At 43.4% G+C, this 21,444-nt stretch overlaps 1 protein-coding gene across 1 annotated transcript in view; it reads left to right on the top strand.

The window, feature by feature from the left end:
* The window catches only part of SYN3 (synapsin III), a 206,431-nt gene that overhangs the window by 177,527 nt on the left and 7,460 nt on the right, over positions 1-21,444 (top strand). Inside the window, exons 9-13 of the mRNA XM_065838673.2 lie at positions 5,119-5,193; positions 8,530-8,632; positions 14,136-14,270; positions 19,293-19,377; positions 20,847-21,144. Of these exons, the coding sequence (XP_065694745.1) occupies positions 5,119-5,193; positions 8,530-8,632; positions 14,136-14,270; positions 19,293-19,377; positions 20,847-21,144 (696 nt within the window). The remainder of the gene's footprint in view (positions 1-5,118; positions 5,194-8,529; positions 8,633-14,135; positions 14,271-19,292; positions 19,378-20,846; positions 21,145-21,444) is intronic.

Genomic DNA, 21,444 nt, shown 5'->3' with positions numbered 1-21,444 from the left:
TAAATTGAAAGCGGGAGCTCTCATGTTTCTGCAATGAGACTGGCAGACCTACACATTATTAGAACTGGACTCTTATAAGATTTTCTTCAAAAAATGTGCTATCACTCTCTTTAACCAGTTTCTCTGAATTGTGTATATATGGATAGACATAGGTCAAAATTCATTTATTTTTTATTTGATGATGTTGTTGCCAATGCACATTATTTGGCCATAACTACTGAAAGCATCTATCATGACTGAGAAGACCAGGAGCAATAGAATTCGGTATAAACTTCTGTAGCTTCACTATCTCAACAGTTAAGTTTCTTTACTCCAGCTGAGCATCGAACCATTAAAAACTAAGCCAGAAGCAACAGCTCACTACCGAGGCACTGCGAGATTTTCTTATTTTATGAAAGCATTGCACAAACCAACCATATTTGTGAGGCATTGACATGCTGCACTGCCACAGAAGCAGAGAGAGGTGCCAACTGCAAAGTGAGCCCAGGGCTGCCCAGGAAAGTGATGGAGTCACCATCCCAGAAGGTGTTTAAAAGATGTGTAGATGTGGTGCTTAGAGACATGGTCTAGTGGTGAGCTTTGCAGTGCTAGGATAATGGTTGGACTTGATGATCTTAAGGGTCTTTTCCAACCTAAATGATTCTACGATCTTTCCAAGCAAAATCCTCCAGCTCCCAGTACCCTCTAGTGGGAACTGAAACCCACTCCCTTCCCACCTACGGGAAACAATAAAAAAGATTGAGCCAGCTGCAACTCATGGAGTTCTACATTGTCCAACCCATAGCAACAATCCATCCTCTCCCAGTTGGAGATGACAGCACCACAATCACACAAGGACATGAGTAGCACACAGCACCCAGTACGAGCGGCCTTGGCCTGACCAGCACACAGGGTTTCTGTGGGCATTTTGCATGAAGCGTACGAAGGAAGGCAAAGGAGAAGGAGAGACATTTCTGTGGGTGCATGAAGGCAACACTCAACAGTGGTATGTTTAAAAATATTTAAAAACATTCAGACAAACTTCAGTAGTTGTCAAGCTCAATTAAAGATATAACCACAAGAGTCAGTAAGACACCTGTTTCTTCTTACAGCAAACCAGTAGATGAGAAAGGCCAAATAGCACAGCTTCTCCAGAAGCTCCTTATCCAGCCACAAAATTCTGGACAAGTAGACAGCTCCAGCAGTACATTCTTCAGGTCACCAGATATATTTCATATGTTACCTAACACCCACAATAATGTGAGTTTTGGGTTCATGTTTACAAACCCTCAGGCCATAGTTCTGGTGAAACATAGTTAAATAAGATAATCAAATGTACATGATCACACATTTTTCAGATATAGCTGCTGAAAATTCCCAGTTGGATTCTTAGCACAGAGGTATTTAAGTAAACTAGATAATTACTGAGTCACATTCTTCATGGGAAGGACCTGTGGGACACTTGACTACTTCATGGGAATTCAATGAGAGAAAATTTGTTTTAAATCTGATCAGGTCAACAATAGCACAGTTGCCTAATATCACATTAACATCTCAGGGAGTCTGGCTCAAATTGGCTAAAGGAAGGAAGGTTTAAAATATCAATTAAAATTCCCTGTTCCTGCCAACCTACCCAGGCTTGGTTCCAGAGCCTGCTCCCAGCCTGCCTGTAAGTGAAACAAAGGCCCAGTTAGCCTGACCATATCCTCTCCCCATTTATTATTCGTACTCACCACGCACTCATCCAGACAGGGATCAGAAATAATACCAGATGATTGAGGAAAGAAAGCAGTCACACTAAGAGCTAATCCCACTTGGGAATATATCTGTGCAAACAATTGTTTGCTGAATTAAAAATATTTTCACATGAAAACAGCTATGAATGGAAAACACCTTAAAGAGAAATGAAGCTTAGTAGCCAAGAAAGCAAACAGCTAACTTGCTAACCCAGAAAGCTGACTTATATTGAGAGAGACATTTATGGACATGAGCTTGGGAGAAAGGTATAGTCGGTCCCATCAGGGATTGTTCTTTCCATCCCAGCACTGGACAGAATAAAAGGTTATTCCTATGGTATAAATAAGTCCCTACTATGTCCAAGGAGAGAGGCAAAAGCACCCAAAAGATCAGAGCTCTCATTGGTCTCTCAAATAGAAGTCTCAAAATCATTAGTCATGCTAGCAAATCTCAGCCTTGAAGGCAATTGCAGCATCTGCAGTAGTGTCATACTAAATGAATTGCTTTGATCTGTGAGCCATCGAATCTACTCAGTATTTTTATACCTTCAACCACACATATAGACTTTAAAAGCCCCCCCTTCCTTCTGAGAAAAGACTGTGTAGTGAAATTCTCCAGAATATGTTTACTTTGCACCAAGCATCTGCCAGAGGGAGGATGCTGCAGGGTGACTCATGCATTCCTCCCCGCCCCAGATGTTCCATGCACTTCCTTCCAGCCCATGACCCAAGGCTGGAGTTCAGTTTCCCATTGACTTCAGTGCAGTGACTCCAGATTTACACTACTAACAAACACCTACTTAGCCCATGCCTTGGGCCAGACTCAAAACAGAGATAAGCAGCATGTGATACATGCCTAAAATTCCACCAAATGTATTTGACTGTCATCGTAATACTGGTGAAGAGAAAACACGAATACAGCTAATGTGGCAGGGGAAACTGGGGCAGAAATTATGCTTCCACCCTCACCCCAAATGGGCGCAAACAGAGGGATCATTTCCAGATAGGACTCGAGAAATGTTCTTCACTTGGAATGAAGGCAGCAGCTGCTGACTCTCAGGGGTGGGATATTTCTTGCCACCAGCTCTTAGTAAGAGGATCATATCCTTTCCTTTCTATTTTCCTGAGCATGACTTCTGTTCTTGTCACCTCAAATGCAGTTCAGTGTGCTCCGCAGGGGATAAAACATCAACTGTGTCTAAACTAGAACTACTTCTAGACTAAAATGGCCCAGCTTGGAGATTATGAGTGTAGGACACCAATAGCCCATGATCTACTACTCTATCGACTTATCCTAAGCAATGCTGAGGGTGTCTTGGTCACAGATCTGCTTGATCAACAGATTCCTAAAAGCCTGGGATCCTTTCCTTTAAGATACTGACTGTACACTGTTGTGGCCCCCTGATGTTTAGGATGATTGGAAGAACTTTGACTTCCAGTCCCTGAGAGAAACGGGGCTTGATGCAAGGCAACCTTAGGGAAATATTTTTGTTTTCAGTCTCCATTTCCACTTCACATTGAATACAAAAAGGGAAAGAAACAAGAATTTGGTGGCACACTTGACACCTGAACTTCTCAAACATGCTTGGGAGTGATCTTGACAGAGGCTGTGGTGTAGGAATTCAGTGACTAGTTCAGAAAGCTTCCAATGAAACTTTTCCATTTAAAAATAGGTAAGTTTCCTAACAGAAAAGTTAGGGATACAGCTGAGAGAAATGTTTTATATCTTACGCCCAATATTGGCTGGAGATGGGTAGGCATAAACAAGTCAAACCAATCAGCCCAACATCTAGAACAGAGTTCTTTTGGAGCTTTCCCACAACAAATTTATTTAGAAAACTGTATAACTGTCGTTTTGTCTTCCTGGGGATGACACAGATGCTTACATTTGGTATTCCATGTACAATTTCTAAACACTGATATCCAATCATCTTGTCACTAATCAGACTCCGGGAGTTCTCATCAGTACTACTGGGATTTTGGATGCCACCTGCCACTGCAGGGCAATTTTCTGAACCTGATGTTGATAAAGAATGGCTCTTCCTTTGCAGAACTGGAAAGTGTAATCCTAAGAATTCCATGACAAAAGAAAAGGAGAGGCTGAGGGTTGAACACTGACCTTACAGGCTAACAAAAGTCTCATAACAGGAGGAATCCATTATTTTGCTTAGAGTGCAGGGAAGGAAGATTGATGTTGGATGAAGGGAACATGGGACAAGAGTCAACTATATGGAAACACGGTTATTCAATGCAGTAATCTTGTTCCCTTGCCCTCTGCACCCACCGCCCTTTAAATATGGTTACAAAGACAATTAAAATTTCACAGCAGTTATATGTACCAGTTTAGAAAAGAAATAGAAAAAGGACTCCAGTTTGTCTCTCACTAGAGTAAAGGGGAGCCTTAGGTATGCAACTATAATTATCCAGGTTTATAGTCTAGCAGAACATCAGTATTACCACTGTTTCACATAGTTCTGCAAGTTCAGAGTCTCCTTTCCACATCACATTGAAAAGGTGAGTGAACTGGCAGCAAGGGTTTCCACAACCTTGTTGAAGTGTTGGATCACACCTCATACTCCTTATAAATCTCTGCCTAAATCTTCTTCAGCATGGAGATGCTTCCTGGATGTACCCTGTCAGCTTGTTGACTTGTCCTAGCTTGGACACTATGCCAGGGTTATCTGCACAGCATTGTCACAGCAGGCTGCCCAAAGTCTGCTTTGTGCCTAAGGTCAAGAAAAGGAAAATTTTCACCCCTTGATGGGTGATGATGGAACCCAGGATTTGCCAGCAACAGTATCTGTGTGGGAAATTAACCATCAGTTGCAGCTAACGAGACTCCAACAGCTTTGCAATTATGAATTCTCCAAGTCCAGACACAGTGAGCCATAGACAGGTCAATGAAAAATCAGTGAAAAGATGGTATCATTATATAGTTTATGACACCAGCAGAATTGAAGTCAAAGTTAGGGAAACCCAGAATGTCAGAGCTGACATTTGTGAAGCTGCTGAGGCAAATGTTTGCCTGGAGAGTTGCTCTGCCACAGGAAGAGGATGCTACCCATTGTAGAACACAAGGGTGATTATTCCAGAGATCTTCTACAGGCATTTCGGCAATCCTGGGCCTGATGTATAAAGAAAGTACTCAGAGAGCTTGGTGTGTGCTCAAGATTCCTTGGAGGTTACCCTGTCTAACTCCTCATTCAGTTTTTCATGAATCTAAACAACATAACCTCTATGGAGTGTTGTTCAGGGAGGCTTTGGAAAAGCTTCTGTGAGGAAGAGCCTCACCTCATCCCCTCCTGTACAAGCATTGACTCAAGAATGAGGACTACAGTATGAGGGAGGATGGGTCAGGAGTGTATCTTCATGTTCAGGTTATGTTTTTGGTTTGTTTTCCTAGGAGGACATCCATCTCTGGAAACTGGAAGGCAAACACAGGTTCTGCAATGCTAGAACAGATCGCAATGACAGAGAGGTAAGGAAGAGGGTTTAAAGACAGTATTAGCAACTCTTGGGTTAGAAGGGAGGAACTGTACTTCAGACTTTGGTTAATTGAGAGAACCAGTAAGTGGGGTCTCCCGGGAGGCTGGATAAAGGAGTTTAAAAGACTAAGTGTTTTCTTAAAAAATATTAATGACACAAAGGCAAATTGTCCTATTTTGGAGAACAGACTGAAAGTACAGCTAGAGACCAACATTGCTAAATCATTAGATCTTCAGTGAATGTAGCCACAGGAAACAAGACCAGCATGCTAAGGTCAAGCACACGAGCACAAACATGTAGGGATAAAATCAGAAAGGTCACAGCACATAACAAGAAGTAACAAGAAGTTATTCTAAGTACATTACTAATGAGAGGCACACAGAGAAAAGTGTTTTTTGTTCTGCTCAACAGAGAGAAATTCTGTCAGCTGAAGTGTTGAAAGCACTTTTTTGCATTAGCCTCCCAAAAGTGAACACTGTTTTAGCCAAGGTCTTCTTGCAGCTGAACGGAGCAGAAGGAATTGCTTTACACATCTTACACACTAAAATCTACAGACGGTACTTCCATATATTCAAATCACTGTGATATTTGCTAATATTGGAACTGCACAACATTATTGACTCATGGTAACTTAGGCTCTGCTATATCTCCTAAACCCTATTCTGCAGAACTGCTATCGAGTCACTAGTTCTCCACCCTATTTAAGTAAATTATTCTTAGGTTTATAGAATCCATAGATCATGTGTAGGCAACTCATGCCTGGTGAATCTGAGATTTTTTCAGATTATACCTCCAATTTGTCAGGATTGTGATGAATTCTGACTCTGTCCAGGTTGAGGCATCACATTTGAAGAGAGATAGTAAGGAACTGGAGAGATCCCAAAGGACAATAAAGGGAATGCTCAGAGAAAACATAATCATCCCATGAGAAAAGCATGCAACAATTGCTTAGGTAGTTTTTCACTTTTTTCAGTTGGCAGACCGTTGATATTTTTCCACTAGAGTTGTTGACTCATGCATAATGAATCTATGCCTGCAGTGCAGAGGTTCACTTTCCTTCATTAGCTGTCACAGAGTTGGAAGAAGTTGTCCATAAGCTGAACATCATTTTGAAGATGAAAAACCTTAAAGAGCACAAGCTCTTCAAATATGTAAAAGGCTACTAAGCGGACATTACTTAATCTTTATATTACTAGTACAATACTGTAAGAAATTTTTGGCTTAAATTATAGTGGAAAAGTTTTGTTTGAACATTTTCTATAATTCCTAAGAGTAAGGATGCATGGCACAGAAATCAATTTCCTGGAGGAGACAGCCAATCTCTATACTCTTTCAGACCAGATTAAAGAAATGTCTGCTCTCTGGGATACAAGAATTGTGCGGGTAATCATCTAAGGCCCCTTCTGCACTTTCAGTTCTGTGCAACAGGGAAGCCAAGCCAAGCCCCAAAGATGCTGAAGGTGACTCTGCAAGACCTTGACAGAACTGTGGTAACTGGACCTTATTATGCATCCTGGTTGTCTACAACACAGCTGAAGCTAGAGAGATGGAGGGTAGACAGTCCCTCATTGCAATGTTGTAGGACTAAAACCCAGATCCTTGCCATGCTGCATTTTGAAGGTTCATTTTATAGATGTAGTACCACAATTCACCACTATAGCCTAATCCAACCATAAATGCAAGAAATCCCATGAGTCATGAGTTCAGGCAGCAAGGCATGAGTGTGCTGAAATCCTCTGATGAGCAGGAGCAACCTGAAGTACCTACTGTACTGAACAGAAGCCGAAAGGATTGACATGTTCAGGTAATACTAAGGCAAAAGGGCAGTAAATCCCCTGCAAATGCTACCCCTGATGCATATGCATAAATACACTCTTCTATCCCATAGTACTGCTATTCCACCCCAGCAGCCCTGACACCTTGCAGTGCTCATCTAGGTCCAACAACATCGAAGATGTGAAACTATTGGGATTGCTGGGAGAGACAATTCCCCGAGCCTAGCTGTGTGGCACCTAGACACATCCCTCAGGAAGAGAGGTGGTTTCCATGATAGTGGCCCTGGGTGTGGGGCCAAAGCAGTGCAGGAGGGACACCTGCTGTGCCTCCTGCCTCGCTCACAGGGTCCACAGTCTCTCTTATGCTACTGACTCCTCCTCAGCTGTTGTCTTCATCAGGGGGGCTGGAGTGAACATGCTTGGCTTCCTCATTAGGGATAAGAGAGCACCAGTAGTCATACAAGCCATATTCTTGCTTCTTCCCACAGACATTGTGTTCACACAAGTTGATCATTATATTGTCAAGTTATGGGGATGCTGTCTGGCTTCAAGGACTTAAACTTGTTCTTTGGCCAGAACAGCTCTTTTCCCAGTCCCTGTAGGGTCTTCAAAATGTCAGTGTTTTTGTGAGACTGTGGCCTTCCCTCCCCTCTCCGCATTTTGTCATAGTCCTGCTTACAGATCTGCTGTTCTAAGATTATTATTTTTATTGAAATGGTCAGGACTGCGGCACAGCTGCACAGGAAATAAAACCAGGCTGCCTCATTCCCTCCCCATTTCCACAGTAGGGGGGATACGGTCCCGCCATAATACACCTCTTGTCATTCTCTCTTCTCCCCTGACAGCAGGATAACTAAGGGGCCACCAGCTCACATTCTCATCCTGGGATGGCCAGAGAAAAGGGCTGCAAGCCTGTAGCTCTCCCTCTGACAACACAGTGCCTGGCCCGTGTGATGGGACTGCCTGGCTAGGAGCAACACCCAGGGGATAGAAAGGCAGCAGGAGACTGTAAAAGGATTAAATTGAAAGAGTAGATTGTGAAAAGCAGGAGCCACTGGGTTACAGATCAAGGAGGGGATGGCTACTCCTTGCTCAGTTCTGTACTCACTTTCTGATCCTGTTCCAGCCCTAATGTGCAGGACATCTTATCAGGAGAAAGCTGCCTGCATAATGGAGGGCTTTCAGGCAAAGCCAATACAAATGCTAAGGGGCCAACACTACTGGGAGATTAAATGAGCTAAATATTTATAGCTTGGCTAAATGACAACCAGCCAGAGATCTGATGTAAATACCAAGGAGGGAAAGAAACATTTTAAAGTGACTTTGAGGGCAGAATTGTTTCAATTTCAAATGAAGACACACTTTAGGCAAGATTCTTCTTTTTGCTCCATCTGCTGTGCAAGAGAGGGAGGCAATGTGTATGAAGTTGCCTTGTGACAAAAAAAGGGCTCCTGAATCTCTCTGTGCGCCTATGGGCAGCAGGACAGGTGGCTGTATTTGGTGGACTACCTGATGATAGCTAATCCCAAGCCATGCTTCTGTGGTTTCTGTAGGTACAGACTCTGGGCAGACGCCTGCGCAGAAATGTTTGGAGGTCTTGACATCTGTGCCGTCAAAGCTGTCCACAGCAAAGATGGAAAAGATTATATCATTGAGGTGAGAGCATGGGGAACCTGAATGCAAGTCTCCTTTGGGAAGTGGACCTGCAAACACACACTCTTGGAGTTCACAAGTAGCAATGTGCTCAGTTAACCCTGTGTCCATGGTCCAGCAGTCACTGCTCCTCTGTGCCCACCTGTATCCTCCAAACAGTGGCCTACTGATATGCAAGAAACTGATTTAGGGTCCCAGCTAAACTGGCAGACATGCAGAAACGTGTCAGGGCTGAAGTGCCTTCATTTCTCAGTGTGTGACTGCCAGCTTCCCAGCTGATAAACTCCGACTGTGCAGAACTTGACCAGCATGGGACAGACATGAAGCTGCCTTCTTATCAAGCACATAACAGCCTGCGAGTGTTGCTGGCAGTATCCAAAGTCTGATGTGTCTCAGTGCCCCAGTGCCCCAGTACCATCCTTCCTAGGCTAAGCACTTGCAAAGCCAGCACATCTCTCACAGCTGCTAGCAGGGATAACAGCATCATGAATAAACGTGCTCATATTCAGTCCAACCTGAATTCAGGTGCCAGATGATGTTAGTATATTAGTCATGTTAAACTCCCCCCATTACTCACACAGGGGTCCAGCAGGTGATTCAGTTCATTAAAAATCTCCATCTCTCTATGAACAAACCTGTTTTTCTCCTCCAATCACTTTAAGGGGAACCGCAGTCACAAAAATCCTAACTGCATCTAATTTAGAAGAGTAAAATAAATGGCGAGCGTATAGCAAAAAGGCTGATAAGTTACAGAAGCAATTTATTTAAATAACAGGTGTATTTGCTAAAATATTTTGCCTGGAGACCATTCACTGCAACAACAGACCAGGAAGACAAAGCACCACAAGGTTACTATGGGCAGTGTGGTCTACAGACTTCTGTTCAGAGTGGGACTGACTGTGGCTCTGAGAGCTGAAGTCCAATGTGCTCCTCACCACGCAGGGAGGCAGATGTGGGAGTGGGGTAAATAGCACACTCAGGTCATCCTAACAGAGCAGAGAAGTGAAAGTTGGCCAGAAAATCAAAGTGGAAACTTAAGAGACACTCTGGGGGAGACAAAATCTGGCAAGTAAGCAAGTGCCTCTGTCACTATGTGATTCAAGGAGACACAGCATCTGACCTGCTGTAAACTCCCCTAGCACAGGCCAGTGAGGAAGATGAGCAGGGCCAGCCTGTGGCTTCATGTAGGGGTGCTGACACACTGGAAAGCTATGTGTGGGAGAGCGGTCCCACCCGCTGAGGGTTGGGATGCTGATGAGAACCACATGAGCCCTCCAGCGACTGCACATTCCTGCGTTATGTATCTGCTCTCCGGGGAGCAGTGACCTGTCAAAGGCCATGTGATATAAGTGTGCTGCCAGCAACCAAGCGCTGCTGAGCCTTCGTCTTTCCTGAAGTGATGGGGCCAGGGCTGATGGGTCTGCTCCTGTGTGCAATTTATCAGCACCTGGAGGAGCATCCCCCAGAGCAATATCCCTGCTGTGTGCTTTTTTATCTCTGTGCACGTGTAGCTGAGAAAGGAAGAACAAGAAAGCAGTCTTGCTCGAGACGACTGTAAGGACATTTGGACTGTGTCTATACATGGTCAGATGTGAGATGTGTTTTTCATATCCCTGCATCTATTCTTGCACATAAGCCTAGGTACGTGCACACATGGCTAATTGTGTCCTGGAGGATTATATGCCTCTATCTGGGTGTACCTCTGGGTTTTCACATCTGCCCTTGTATGTGACTGACTGGATGAAAAGCACATCATCAGCTTACACACAGAGAGAAATGCACGCTAATATTTCTTTCTCTGAAACCAAGGTAAAAAGCAATGGATCTAATACGACATAAATCAGAAGAAACACAGCAGCTTCAGATCGGTCATGCTGAATTATCCCAGCAAAGAACCTGAATGAGCAGGCCTGATGTACCAACATCTAGCAGGCATTCAGATGCCAGGCTGATGGACATTGTTGGAAAGCAGTAGAATAGCACAATACAAAGAACAGAACAAAGCCAAACAGGCACTTTTTCTACTTTATGCAGATCTGAGGGGGATGCTGACAAGTAATTAATTGCCTCCAGCCTATTTCCTGGGGTACTTTTCTTGGTCTGAAACTGATCCTTTATTTTGCTTTTCTCTTTTGACAGTGGGAGAAAAAAAAGTTGTTTGACAGTACGACAGTTGTATTTTTCTTGGTGAGAAGGAACAGTGTGCTGTGACATTTTACAAGAAAGCATGTCTAAATGGGCTGAACAAATAAGGAATTTGCACAATGCAATTGCAGGCAGTAATTAATTTTCACAGTGCAAAGCAGTTCTCTAGGAAAGATTCACAGAGGTAGTTATGGGCAATTCTGTGAACAGAGATTTATCCCAGTGGTTTGCTGCAAACAGAATCAGATTAGGACAGATGAGTTATCAACACAGCACAAGAGTAATCTTGCACCCATGGTATTTGCTGTTACTTGAACTTCACCTTCTTTTCCCATGGCAAACAGCAGAATCTGGTATGTTTCTGCCCTTCAAAGCACTAGCACACTTTAGTACCATTTTCATGGCTCATACTGAAAACCTTGAATAAATCAATAGATTTCTTCAAAGTTTCATTCTATTAAAACAGCTGTGAATTTAACGGTAAAAGCCGATACTACTTTTCCTCTGCTTTGAAAAACTGTGTCACTTTAAGGGAATGTTCAGCCTGAATAGTCAGTACTTGATCAGAAGTCCAGATCCTCAAAACACTGCAAGTTCAGTACCACCTATTAGCAACCAGATTCTCAAAAGACCTCAGCAGATTGAATGGTTTAATAACACTTTTTTATTTGTAATCTAACCTTTTTCCATATCTCTGCTACACTGACAAATATGAAGCAGGTGGATGGCAAGTAAAATGATTCACATGATTCATTCTTCCTCTCGGATCAGCTAAGTCCTACCTGCCACACGTTACTAGACGTGCTCCTTGTTGCCCTGCAAGAAGCTCTGCCTATCCCTTCAGCACTGCCATATCATTTCTTTGGTACATCTAATCATCTGTTTCCTTCCTTCCCTAAAAAAACACCTAACGCCCCATGCTCATGCATCAGAGCATGGAATAACAAGTCCAGCCTTCAGACCTCATCATCAGATAGGTGCAGGGGGAGGAACAGGACAGGGTTTTCCTGAGTGTCTTCTCTGCCAAGCCACTTTCCGCTCCCCCCTCGTACACCTTATCAAACAACAGCAGCTTCATCAGGAGCAGCCTCTGACCTTGGGCAGCTACAAAGGCTGGGTCCATATGTGCCGACATCTTCTTGTCTTGCACAGCTGTTCTGTGATCTCCCCAGGAAGAGATGAGTGCAATCTGTCTGTGATTCACATATTTCTCTCATCCATTTGATTTATTTCAGCATTAGCATTCATATCTGCCCAGTTCCAGAGCAATTCCCCTTTCCCAAAGGACAAGCAAGGTGACACCTCACGCTTCTTTTCAGTTTGGTGGCAACCAGCTGTGTTATTTTGCCCACAGAAACCACTGCCATTTTCAAAGGCCTTCCCTATGTATGTGATTGTTCATTCCCATATTTGCAATCTCCCACAGCTCACATTTCCATGCCAGACACGACACAGCAGGACAGCAGATACGCTCATCCCTGGTGCACCTCCACTAGTTCAGGTGGGACCTGCTCCAGGGTTCATTCCCCCTGGTGCCTTTGTTTTATAAAACAGCATCTTCCCCTTTCTCTCCAGCCACTGCTGCCACAGAAGGAGGGGAAAGCAGTCCTTTAAAACGGGGAAATAGTGGTCTGGGGTGTTTTGACCAGAGCTGTACTGCAGTTACTCGCAAGGGGGCTCAGGGAGTCAGCAGCTGGGTTTGGCTGGCGAGGCTGTTGGCAGGGTAATGGCATCATCTAGTGGCCAGGCAGGTCCCTCGCACGGTGCGTCTCAAGGAGCTGGGACCTCTACTCTCACGCATGAATCAGAACAACCAAACGAAAAGCGAATATTTTTAAAGTCGGGGGTGGAGGGGAAGGAAACCTGCGCAGGAACCTGCTGGAGGACCCCCAGGAGAACTGGGTGAAGAGACACAGGCGGGAACTGGCCGTTCTCCGACGCTGCTCAGGACATGTCCTTTCTCCATCTCATTTTTTAACAGGAGAAACAGCAAAGTGGACAGTGGAATGAAAAGCTACTTTGTGTGTTTGGCTGAGCACTGCCATCTAATTTTCTAACCTCATCCTTTCACCCCCTAGGTCAAGTAGGCCATGGATATAAACACCAACTCTTCACGCAAACCCCAGTTAAAACTTCCCAGGCAGCTTCTCTAGTGTTCTTACAAGACACCTATAGAAATAAATCCAAATTAATAGATTTTCTACAAGAAAATACTTGAAAACAAACTCAGTCACCTCACTGATTTCCCTTACGTTAAATTTAAAAAAATAGAGTGCAAAACTTTCCGTTTCACTCCAAGAGTGGACTCCTGAAGCCTTGCCAGGGTGGAGTGTGCTTCTGATGGTTATCTGAGTATGAGTCAGGGCCTTTCTTGAGCAATGCAGCCTTTAACTCTGCATTTCCAAGGTTTTTAATGCTTGCTTTAAAAATAAAAGCAAAATAAAATCAGCTCTTCCAACCCTGATATTTTGGTACACTTACACTTAGTGCAGCTGAATCTTAACTTCATCACAGTGCAGTTCTTCCTGTGGGATTTAGCTAATGTTTGCAAAGCACTTGATTTATGATGAACTGTTGAAAATGATGTTTAGGGCCGCTACACAGCTGAGGGTCTGCTATGCTTTCATTATTATTGTTGTTGCCAGACCATTTCTTACCTCAAAGTCCCTTTGATAGTTCTCCTTCCCTCATGTCTTTCTTCCCAGCTTTCCCCAGCACAGTTGTAGCACTTGCTTGGGAAGCAGTTGTATCACAACAAAATCAAGAAGACATGCAGAGAATAAGTTTACTTTCCCGCACTGGGTGCTGTTGTTTTGGTGACATCCTATTCATTACACATCTGTGGTGTTTATTTCCCCTCTCAGGGTGCAGTGCTTTGTCTTGATTAATCCCAAACATTTCCTGGTTTCCTTCAATCCCTGTTGCCCTCATCTCCTCAGGCTTTGGTACATGTTGTTTCCCTTCTCCTGTGGCCCTTTCTGCTGCAATGTCACCCCCAAATACTGTGTGACAATGCCAGAGAGACCTCATCCCTCAGAGGCATCTCCTCAGGACATGTGAAGAAGCAAGTTTGTGATTAGAAAGCCTCCAGAGACCAGAAGGCCTGTCTTGGCTTCCAAGTTGTGAGGGGAAGGAAGATGAGGGAGTGGGTGAAAGTACAATCCATTTCACAAAAAAAAAAACCCATCTAAGTGAAATCCCACACCTAGGAAAGTCAGGCATCTTTCAGCATGGAGTGGTGACTAGAGGTGTTGGCAAGAATGTGAAGACACAGAGCAGGTTGGTGTGAGAGGTGAGTTGAAAAAGGCATCTGGCACCAGGAAACCTCTTCACTAACTGTTGTTTTTCCTTCCTGTGGCAGGTGATGGACAGCTCTATGCCCCTGATTGGGGAGCATGTGGAAGAGGACAGACAGCTTATAGCTGACCTGGTTGTTTCCAAAATGACTCAGCTTGTCATCACTGCTGGATCTACGCCATCACCGCTGAGGCCTTGGGTATGAGCAAGCAGAGACCTCTGAGCCAAGTTGATTTACCAAACTCTGTCTCTTCCCTGTTGGTGTCAGGCAGTTGGACATCTCAAAGAACTGAACAGTTCCATATGGGACTGTATTGGATAGATTGACTCCTGGTCTTCCAAAGAAGTCTCTCATAGACTCTTTGCAGGGGGTGCCCCCAGGAAACATTTGTCTCTCCCTTCCTCTCGTTCCATGTAATCTTGGCACCGCAATGGTAGTGTGGGCCATGCATCTAGGCATTCTGGCTTGCTAACTCAAATCCCATTTTGAATTCATATTGAAGACAGCCATTTTTAGAGGCACTTGTAACGCCCAACTTCCTCACCATCTAGCACGATCCCTCAGGATAGGTTTCATTCCAGTTTTTGCATCTCTGATGAAAATCTGTGCTTTACAGAACAGGAAGTGGGAATTTCCACCAAGAGTTGTTCCATTCCTTACTGTAGCCTTTTTTCTTTGGAGATGATCTTCACCCCCTTCATCAGGAAGAGGTTTGACTAATGTTGAATTCGTATAACAACCTGTCATTGTTTGCGTTTAATCTGACCCCTTAGTGCTTCTCACGTACACTCATTTTTGAGTATCAAATGCATCTAATCTTAGTGCCACATCTCCCAGTGGCAGCTTTGTGTAAATGAAGCACATCAGAACATAATTTGTGTGTCCAGGTATGTGCACTACACCTCTTTCAGTATCTAGCAGGGACCCAAGCACAAAGGTTTGAGGACAACAAATGTGTACGAAAGAAAGGACAGAAGAGTAAGCAGGCTGAGGGATAATACTGACAGTAACACACTGGAACAGTTTTCATTTCTACTTGAGACAAAAAAATGGGAGAAAGCACTTTATGGCTCCCTATCATCTGACAGCCCACTCCTGCTAAACCAGGTCCCCAGCATGAAGGGTAGTCAGGGTAACTCCAAACCAAGTTTTAGCTAGAGCAAGGGCATAAACGTTTAATAGACACTAAAAAGTCTTTGACACAGGGAAAGTGATACAGAAGTTATAGGATTTACTGTGGCCAAAGTGGATCGACAACTGCCATCTGAAATAGCCAAGATACAGGGTGCATAAACTAAGAGCAAAGGGGAAGCCAACAGAAACTGAGAACATGGACAGATGCATCTGTTGTCTATGTCTGTAATATACTGGTACAGGATTGGATTGGATTACAACAGACCTAAAGTAGGGCCAAAATAAGAACAAAACAAACAGTCTTGAAGAGATAGGATGTCAAATAGAAGAGTTAAATAAGAAAAGGGTCTTCATCAAGAATGGAACCTACAAATATCTATATACAAAGTCAAGAAAATTAAAGTCACAAACATGTTAACTAGAGTTTTTTTACTATAGAGAAAGATCTTAGTACAACAAACATTGCAAAACCACGTGAGCTACAATTACTAATATAGTGCTGTTATCCGTAGTTACAACTACGCAGAGAGAAGCAATTACATGTGAGAGTGGTGAGATGCAGAACTAAAAGTACAGGTGAAGATGTGACAGACAAAGAAAAACAACAATTTTGAATAGAAGAACAGCAGTACTGAATAATGAAATATATGAATCCTTGGATATTGTATGGGTATGCATACAATATCTATACATATTATTGGAGCTATCTATATTAGTCTCTGGATAAGAAAAACCAATAAATTATGAAACTGAGTGTGTGGCATTGACAGAGGTGGAAGAAGCAACAAGTCATAATAATGTGAGACTACAGCTATCGAGAAGCAAGTCTAATAGCACAGTGGACCAGCAGGTCAGAGAGAGTTGCCCATCTCTCTAGATGTCTGCTTCCTGAAATTGCAAATTTCAAGTGCAATAGGAAAAAAACACCTTGATCTAATCTTAATAAACATTCAGGTAAAAATTCAGAAAGTGAATATATACTATTAGGTTTGACGTCAAAGGGACAGATGTGATATGAAAGAGTATGACACAAACAGAATAGATGATTTTAACAAAATGAGAAAATTAATCAACTCCCTATCGTTAAAAGTAAAGCTGTATGGACTTTATTTGAGAGAGCATTGCTTTCCAGAATGCATATATAAATTTCCAATGTGCTTCTGAACCACGAATGCAAGAAATAAACTTCTAGAGTTAAACAGTAAAGTGACAGAGGGTATTCAAGACATGTAGAAAAAAATCTTTCAAATTTGGAAATTTGACATTTAAGACCACCTTTATGCACCACCATGCGAGTAATAAAAGGAAATGTAAAAAGGATAGAAATTGATTTTGAGGAACAGAGAAAGGGAAGAATTAAACAAATTATTGGAGTTAATCAGAAGATGGAACCCTACCAAACAATTGGTGGGCTCTATGGATCATCCAAAGTTAAGGGAGAAAAGCAAGACAACAGGGGCAGTTTTGTGACTCTAGTAAATTTAATTGCTGAAAAGCGGGGAATTTTTAAAACTAGGAATAATTCTTCCTGATAAGAAAGACTACAATGAGAGCAAAAACAGTGATTAAATAAGTGACAACTGATTTTTTTTTTTTTTAATTATTAAGCCCCAGACCCAGGTGGCTACATCCAATGAACTGAATTTAGGAAGTGACTAAGTTGCCAAGAAAAAATGTGCAATTTCATTAGAAACAGTTTTTGCTCTAGAGGATTGGTGTACAACAAATAAAAAATACGTGTTTAAAAAGTTGTTAGAGTCATGAACCTTACGAATTATCTCAGACAATAATTTAAAGAATATTACAGAAGACTCACAAACCAGCAGAACTATGGCTTAAGATCATCTACCATATTTTTTTTTTGCAAAGAAAAATGTCCCATTAATTTCCTTTTTATTCTTTTCCCATCATTTATTTGAGAATTCTTTCATAATGTGGTAGATAACAGGCAATCAGTCACAATAATGTAGCTAGACTCTCAAAAAGCCTCAGGTAAGGTAACAGACAAGTACTGTTACAGAAAGCAAGCATGGAGGGGTTAAAAGCTAAAATTTCACTGTGGCACAGAAGCTGGCCTCAGCTGAAGTCATGGATGTGAGAGATTTTAATTCTGGCAACCAGTTAGCAGAAGGGATACATAAAGAATGCTAAGCCTGGCCATGTTGGTAATTGGGGTAGTTGAGCCCAGGACAGGATGAGATGTTAACAGCAACCTTTTTTTTCATGGCTACATGAAACCCAGTTTCATGGTTACAGCTGCAGTTCTCTGCTCACCTCCCTGCCTCACCTCTATCCCTACCCATCATTGTTTCCTTCCAAAGGCAGAAGACCTTGTGCCAGCCCTCGCCCCTTCATCTCTGAGCTTCAAAATCCCATTTTGCCTTCATCTCTGAGATGACCTTGGTTGGCTGTAGGCAAAGGCTGTAGAGGTGAACATGAGATCTAATACCATTTCTTATACTGATCTGATCAGGATGTCTCACAGCATTAGGACTATACATTACCACCAACATCAAGGCAAGGTTTAGTATCCCAAACTATCGTAGGACTAGAAGCCATGAATGGAAAATTCTCAGGTTTTCCTCTCCATTTGGCAAGTCTTAGATAAATAGTGTAGAAGATGGGCTGGCAACCTCATTGCATTTATGTTAGTGAGTTGAAACTCATTTCAATGCTTCCAACTATGAAACATTTCTTCTGATTTCCAGAATCACTTAGCTCATTCTCCTGACCTTCCAGGAGCCTTGAAGACCTTTTTATCATTGTGTTCTCCGTCTAAACAATTCAGCACGTACCAGCCTATCTGTCTCCAGCTTCCCCTGCTTTCATAAACAATTTTGTGCAATAGGCTTACTCAGACTTTCGTTAACCTTGGACCGGCTCTTTGTGCAACAGTTCTGTGTTACTTAATCTGTTTATTAAAATATCTGTCAAAAAGAGTAAACAGTGAGAGAGAAGAAAGTGCAGATGGCACCGACTTATTTGTGTTAGTCAGGACCAGGGATGGAAGGGAAGAACATCTGACAGAGCTATGTATGTGAAGTCATCACAACAGCAAATTGAACTCCGTAGGGAAGACTGAAAGGTAAGCTAAGCTGAGGGCAAAGAGAGGGAGAACGTAAACAATCTGTAGGCCTTCCAAGTGGCACTAGCCGTGCCCCTTGAGAAGGACATTGTCACTTACAGGCTGACGAAAACCAAGTTCAGCCTACGGCTGTGTTGACAAGAAAGGAACAGGAAATTGGGATGCAGGAGAAATGCACTGGTGATATATACAGAGAACCCATATACTGCTGCATCTGGAATAATGTGAGCAGAGCTGCCTCTGGCATCTGCAGAAGGAATCACAAAGCTGGGAAAGAGAGGTGGGTGACAAAAATAATTAAGGGTTTCAAAACATTCCCATAGAGGGACTGAGGGGATTCAGTCTCTTGGCTTTAGAAAGGAGGTACATGAGAGAGGGGAGTAAAGGTTTGCAAAATAATGAATGGCCTAGCAAGGGTATGTTGTGAGGTCTATTCTCAAAACTCAAAACAAAGCAATGGAGTTAAGAAATGGGAAAAGCAGTGAAGCTGAGAGCTGAACAAGACTCAAAGGATCAGGGTGTAAATATCAAAACAAAATACCTGGAACTGTTGCAAAGATTTTGTGAAGCAGAAGTAAGCTTCATGTTTCAGGGTTTGCACTGGCCCTTGCTTATTAGCAATCAAGAGGAAACCCCTTAGGGTGAAGAGATGATTACTCCATAGACATTTCCGTGGTTCATCCCTCCTTTCTTTGGAACATCTGGTGCTGGCAGCTGTCCAAAATGGAAGATCAGACTAGGAGACCCCCTCGGGCCTGATACATTTGGTAATTCCCAATTGTCTAAAAAACACTCTAAACTGTAACTTCATTGTTATTCCCTGTGAGCAAACAACTTCCGTGCTCTTTATTACTCAGCTCTCTGTTTTGGTCTCTAGAGATTTTACCAACCAGATGCTCTGCCTGTGTGTGTATTTAAGGAAGACTTCATGTGTTCCTGTATTACCTCAAGGCTTCTCTTTGGGGACCCTGTATTAACTGGAATGGCTTTTCTTCCTCTAGCCTCCACAAGTTCAGCCTGCAACAGTGAAATCTCAGACTGGACCTCAGCTTGGACAACTGTCCCAACCACGGCCTCCTCCCCAAGGTACAGTTCTTCAGGCCACATGATGGTGTGGACTGAAACATATCAGTTTGTCTTCTAAATAAAAGCTCTATCAGGATAAATGTTTCACTCATTGTTCCAATTCACTGACAAGCAGGCAGCAAATTCCGTGTGGAGCTAAAGCAGCTGCTGTCACATTCCACAGCAGCTCAGAAAGTGGGGTGAAACTTTGACACCGATCCAGTTGACACTGCCGGTACGACTTGGCTCAGCCAAGCAAGACCACTTGAGCAAGCAGTGAAGCGGGATTCTGGGCACAGAGCATATTTGTGTTCACACAAAGTTGTATTGGCTGCCAGTGCTAAGCTGTGATGGGAAGATGCTGGTGCTGTCAGGCTTGAAACAGACACAAACGTGGTGATGCCAGGATCCTTGATGCATCTATCCAGGTGTTCCCCTGTCAGCAGCTCCTCCTGGCAGCAGAAGCAGGTTTGACTTTTGTGGTTGGTCAGAACAACAGATTGGCTTTACTGTCCTGAATTACATTGAGGTGACAAAGCACAGGGCTGCCCTGTGGGTACCCAGGCCACACCAACCTCTCAGTTCACATAACCAATTAGACCCTTCTTTTTGCTTTGTCCTTCCTTTTCTCCACCCCAATCTTCTACCAAGTTAACACCCACCACTAATGCCTTCTCCTCATCACAGTTTTGCTGTATCCAAAATTTGATATTTCTGATACCAAAGGCATCTATGCAATCTTGGGTTTATACGATATTACTGATACGATGATCTAGGAATTGTTTACCTTGCAGGATACTACTCACTCATCTGTCTCTAGTACTCCCCTTCAATTCTTTGTGAAGTTTTACTCTCACATAACTCCCCCTTGACCACCTATGGAATCCAGCCAGCCCTCACAAGGCTATCTGTAACTTTTTGTCAGCTTCTCACACTGTTATCTGTCATGTCCAGCAATTTCTCGTGTCACATCCAATTGTTTTCCACATCCTCTTCAGTTCTGAGAGTCTGCTACCAATACAGCTGAAGCCACCTGCTGACAGTGCTGGAACAGATGTCTGGATAGCAATAGGGTGCATAGTCTGACATCAACCTGCTGGGCCCATGAAGAGACTGCTGACCCAAACCAGCAGATTCAGCTTTCATTTCCTGCAGAGAGCTTTTTCTCCAGTGATTTTTCCCTCTCAACGCAGGAAGTGCTTGCCAAGGATAAGATATATTAGTTATATACAAGAGTACAGCACATTGAAGTGCTCTGGGGAGAGCATCAGAGCTTCTTCGGTGCTGAAGGAGGCAGAGAAATGGACAACTATAGAGACATGGGCATGACACCACTGCTATGCCTATAAAAGGTTTTCCTTTATCCTTCTGCATGAAGTTACTCTGAACAGTCTCTCCTCTTAGCAAAACCCATTCTTCCATACAGATGCTACCTGTTTGCTGTCCACCACATGCACTTCCTTATGCTTATGTCTATGTGTCCCTTTCAGGCGGGCCACGCCAGCCTCAGGGATCTCAGCCTCCATGGACAAACGCACCTCCACAGCAGCGGCTCTCTCCTCAAGGACAGCAGCCCCAGAGTCCCCAGTCCACTTCACCTCAGCAGCAAAGGTCACCTGGATCTCCACAGCAAGTCCGATCAGCAACTGGGTCCTCTCCAGTCCAGGCTTCCAAGGCAGGCGTGTTCCCTCCACAGCAGCCTAGACCTCCTGCTCAAGGCCGGGCTCCCAGCCAGCCAAGCCCCACTGAAACGTCCAAGCAGCAAGCCATCCCACACCCACATCTGAAGTAGGTGCTCTGTTAAACCACTGATATCTGCACATATTAGAATAAGGCTGTCAAAAAAAGTACCCTGAGCTGGCATGAAGAACATATGACCTGTTGTCAGGTAGTAGCCCCCAGGGACAAAGGCCTGGACAGCTCTGAGTGACTTCAGAGGTTTATATGCCTGGGCATAACAAGCCACCATTGAACTGTTGTCAGGAAGAACAAGTTGTGCTTGACATCCCCAGGATTTCGCACCCTTCCTCTTGCTCACGTGCTTATTGTTAATTGAATGCTCTACCCCAGCCATATCAACACAGCGAC

This window comes from Patagioenas fasciata, chromosome 1 (genome assembly GCF_037038585.1).
Source record: "Patagioenas fasciata isolate bPatFas1 chromosome 1, bPatFas1.hap1, whole genome shotgun sequence".
NCBI classification, from domain to species: domain Eukaryota; kingdom Metazoa; phylum Chordata; class Aves; order Columbiformes; family Columbidae; genus Patagioenas; species Patagioenas fasciata.
This window is presented reverse-complemented; position numbering and strand designations above follow the sequence as displayed.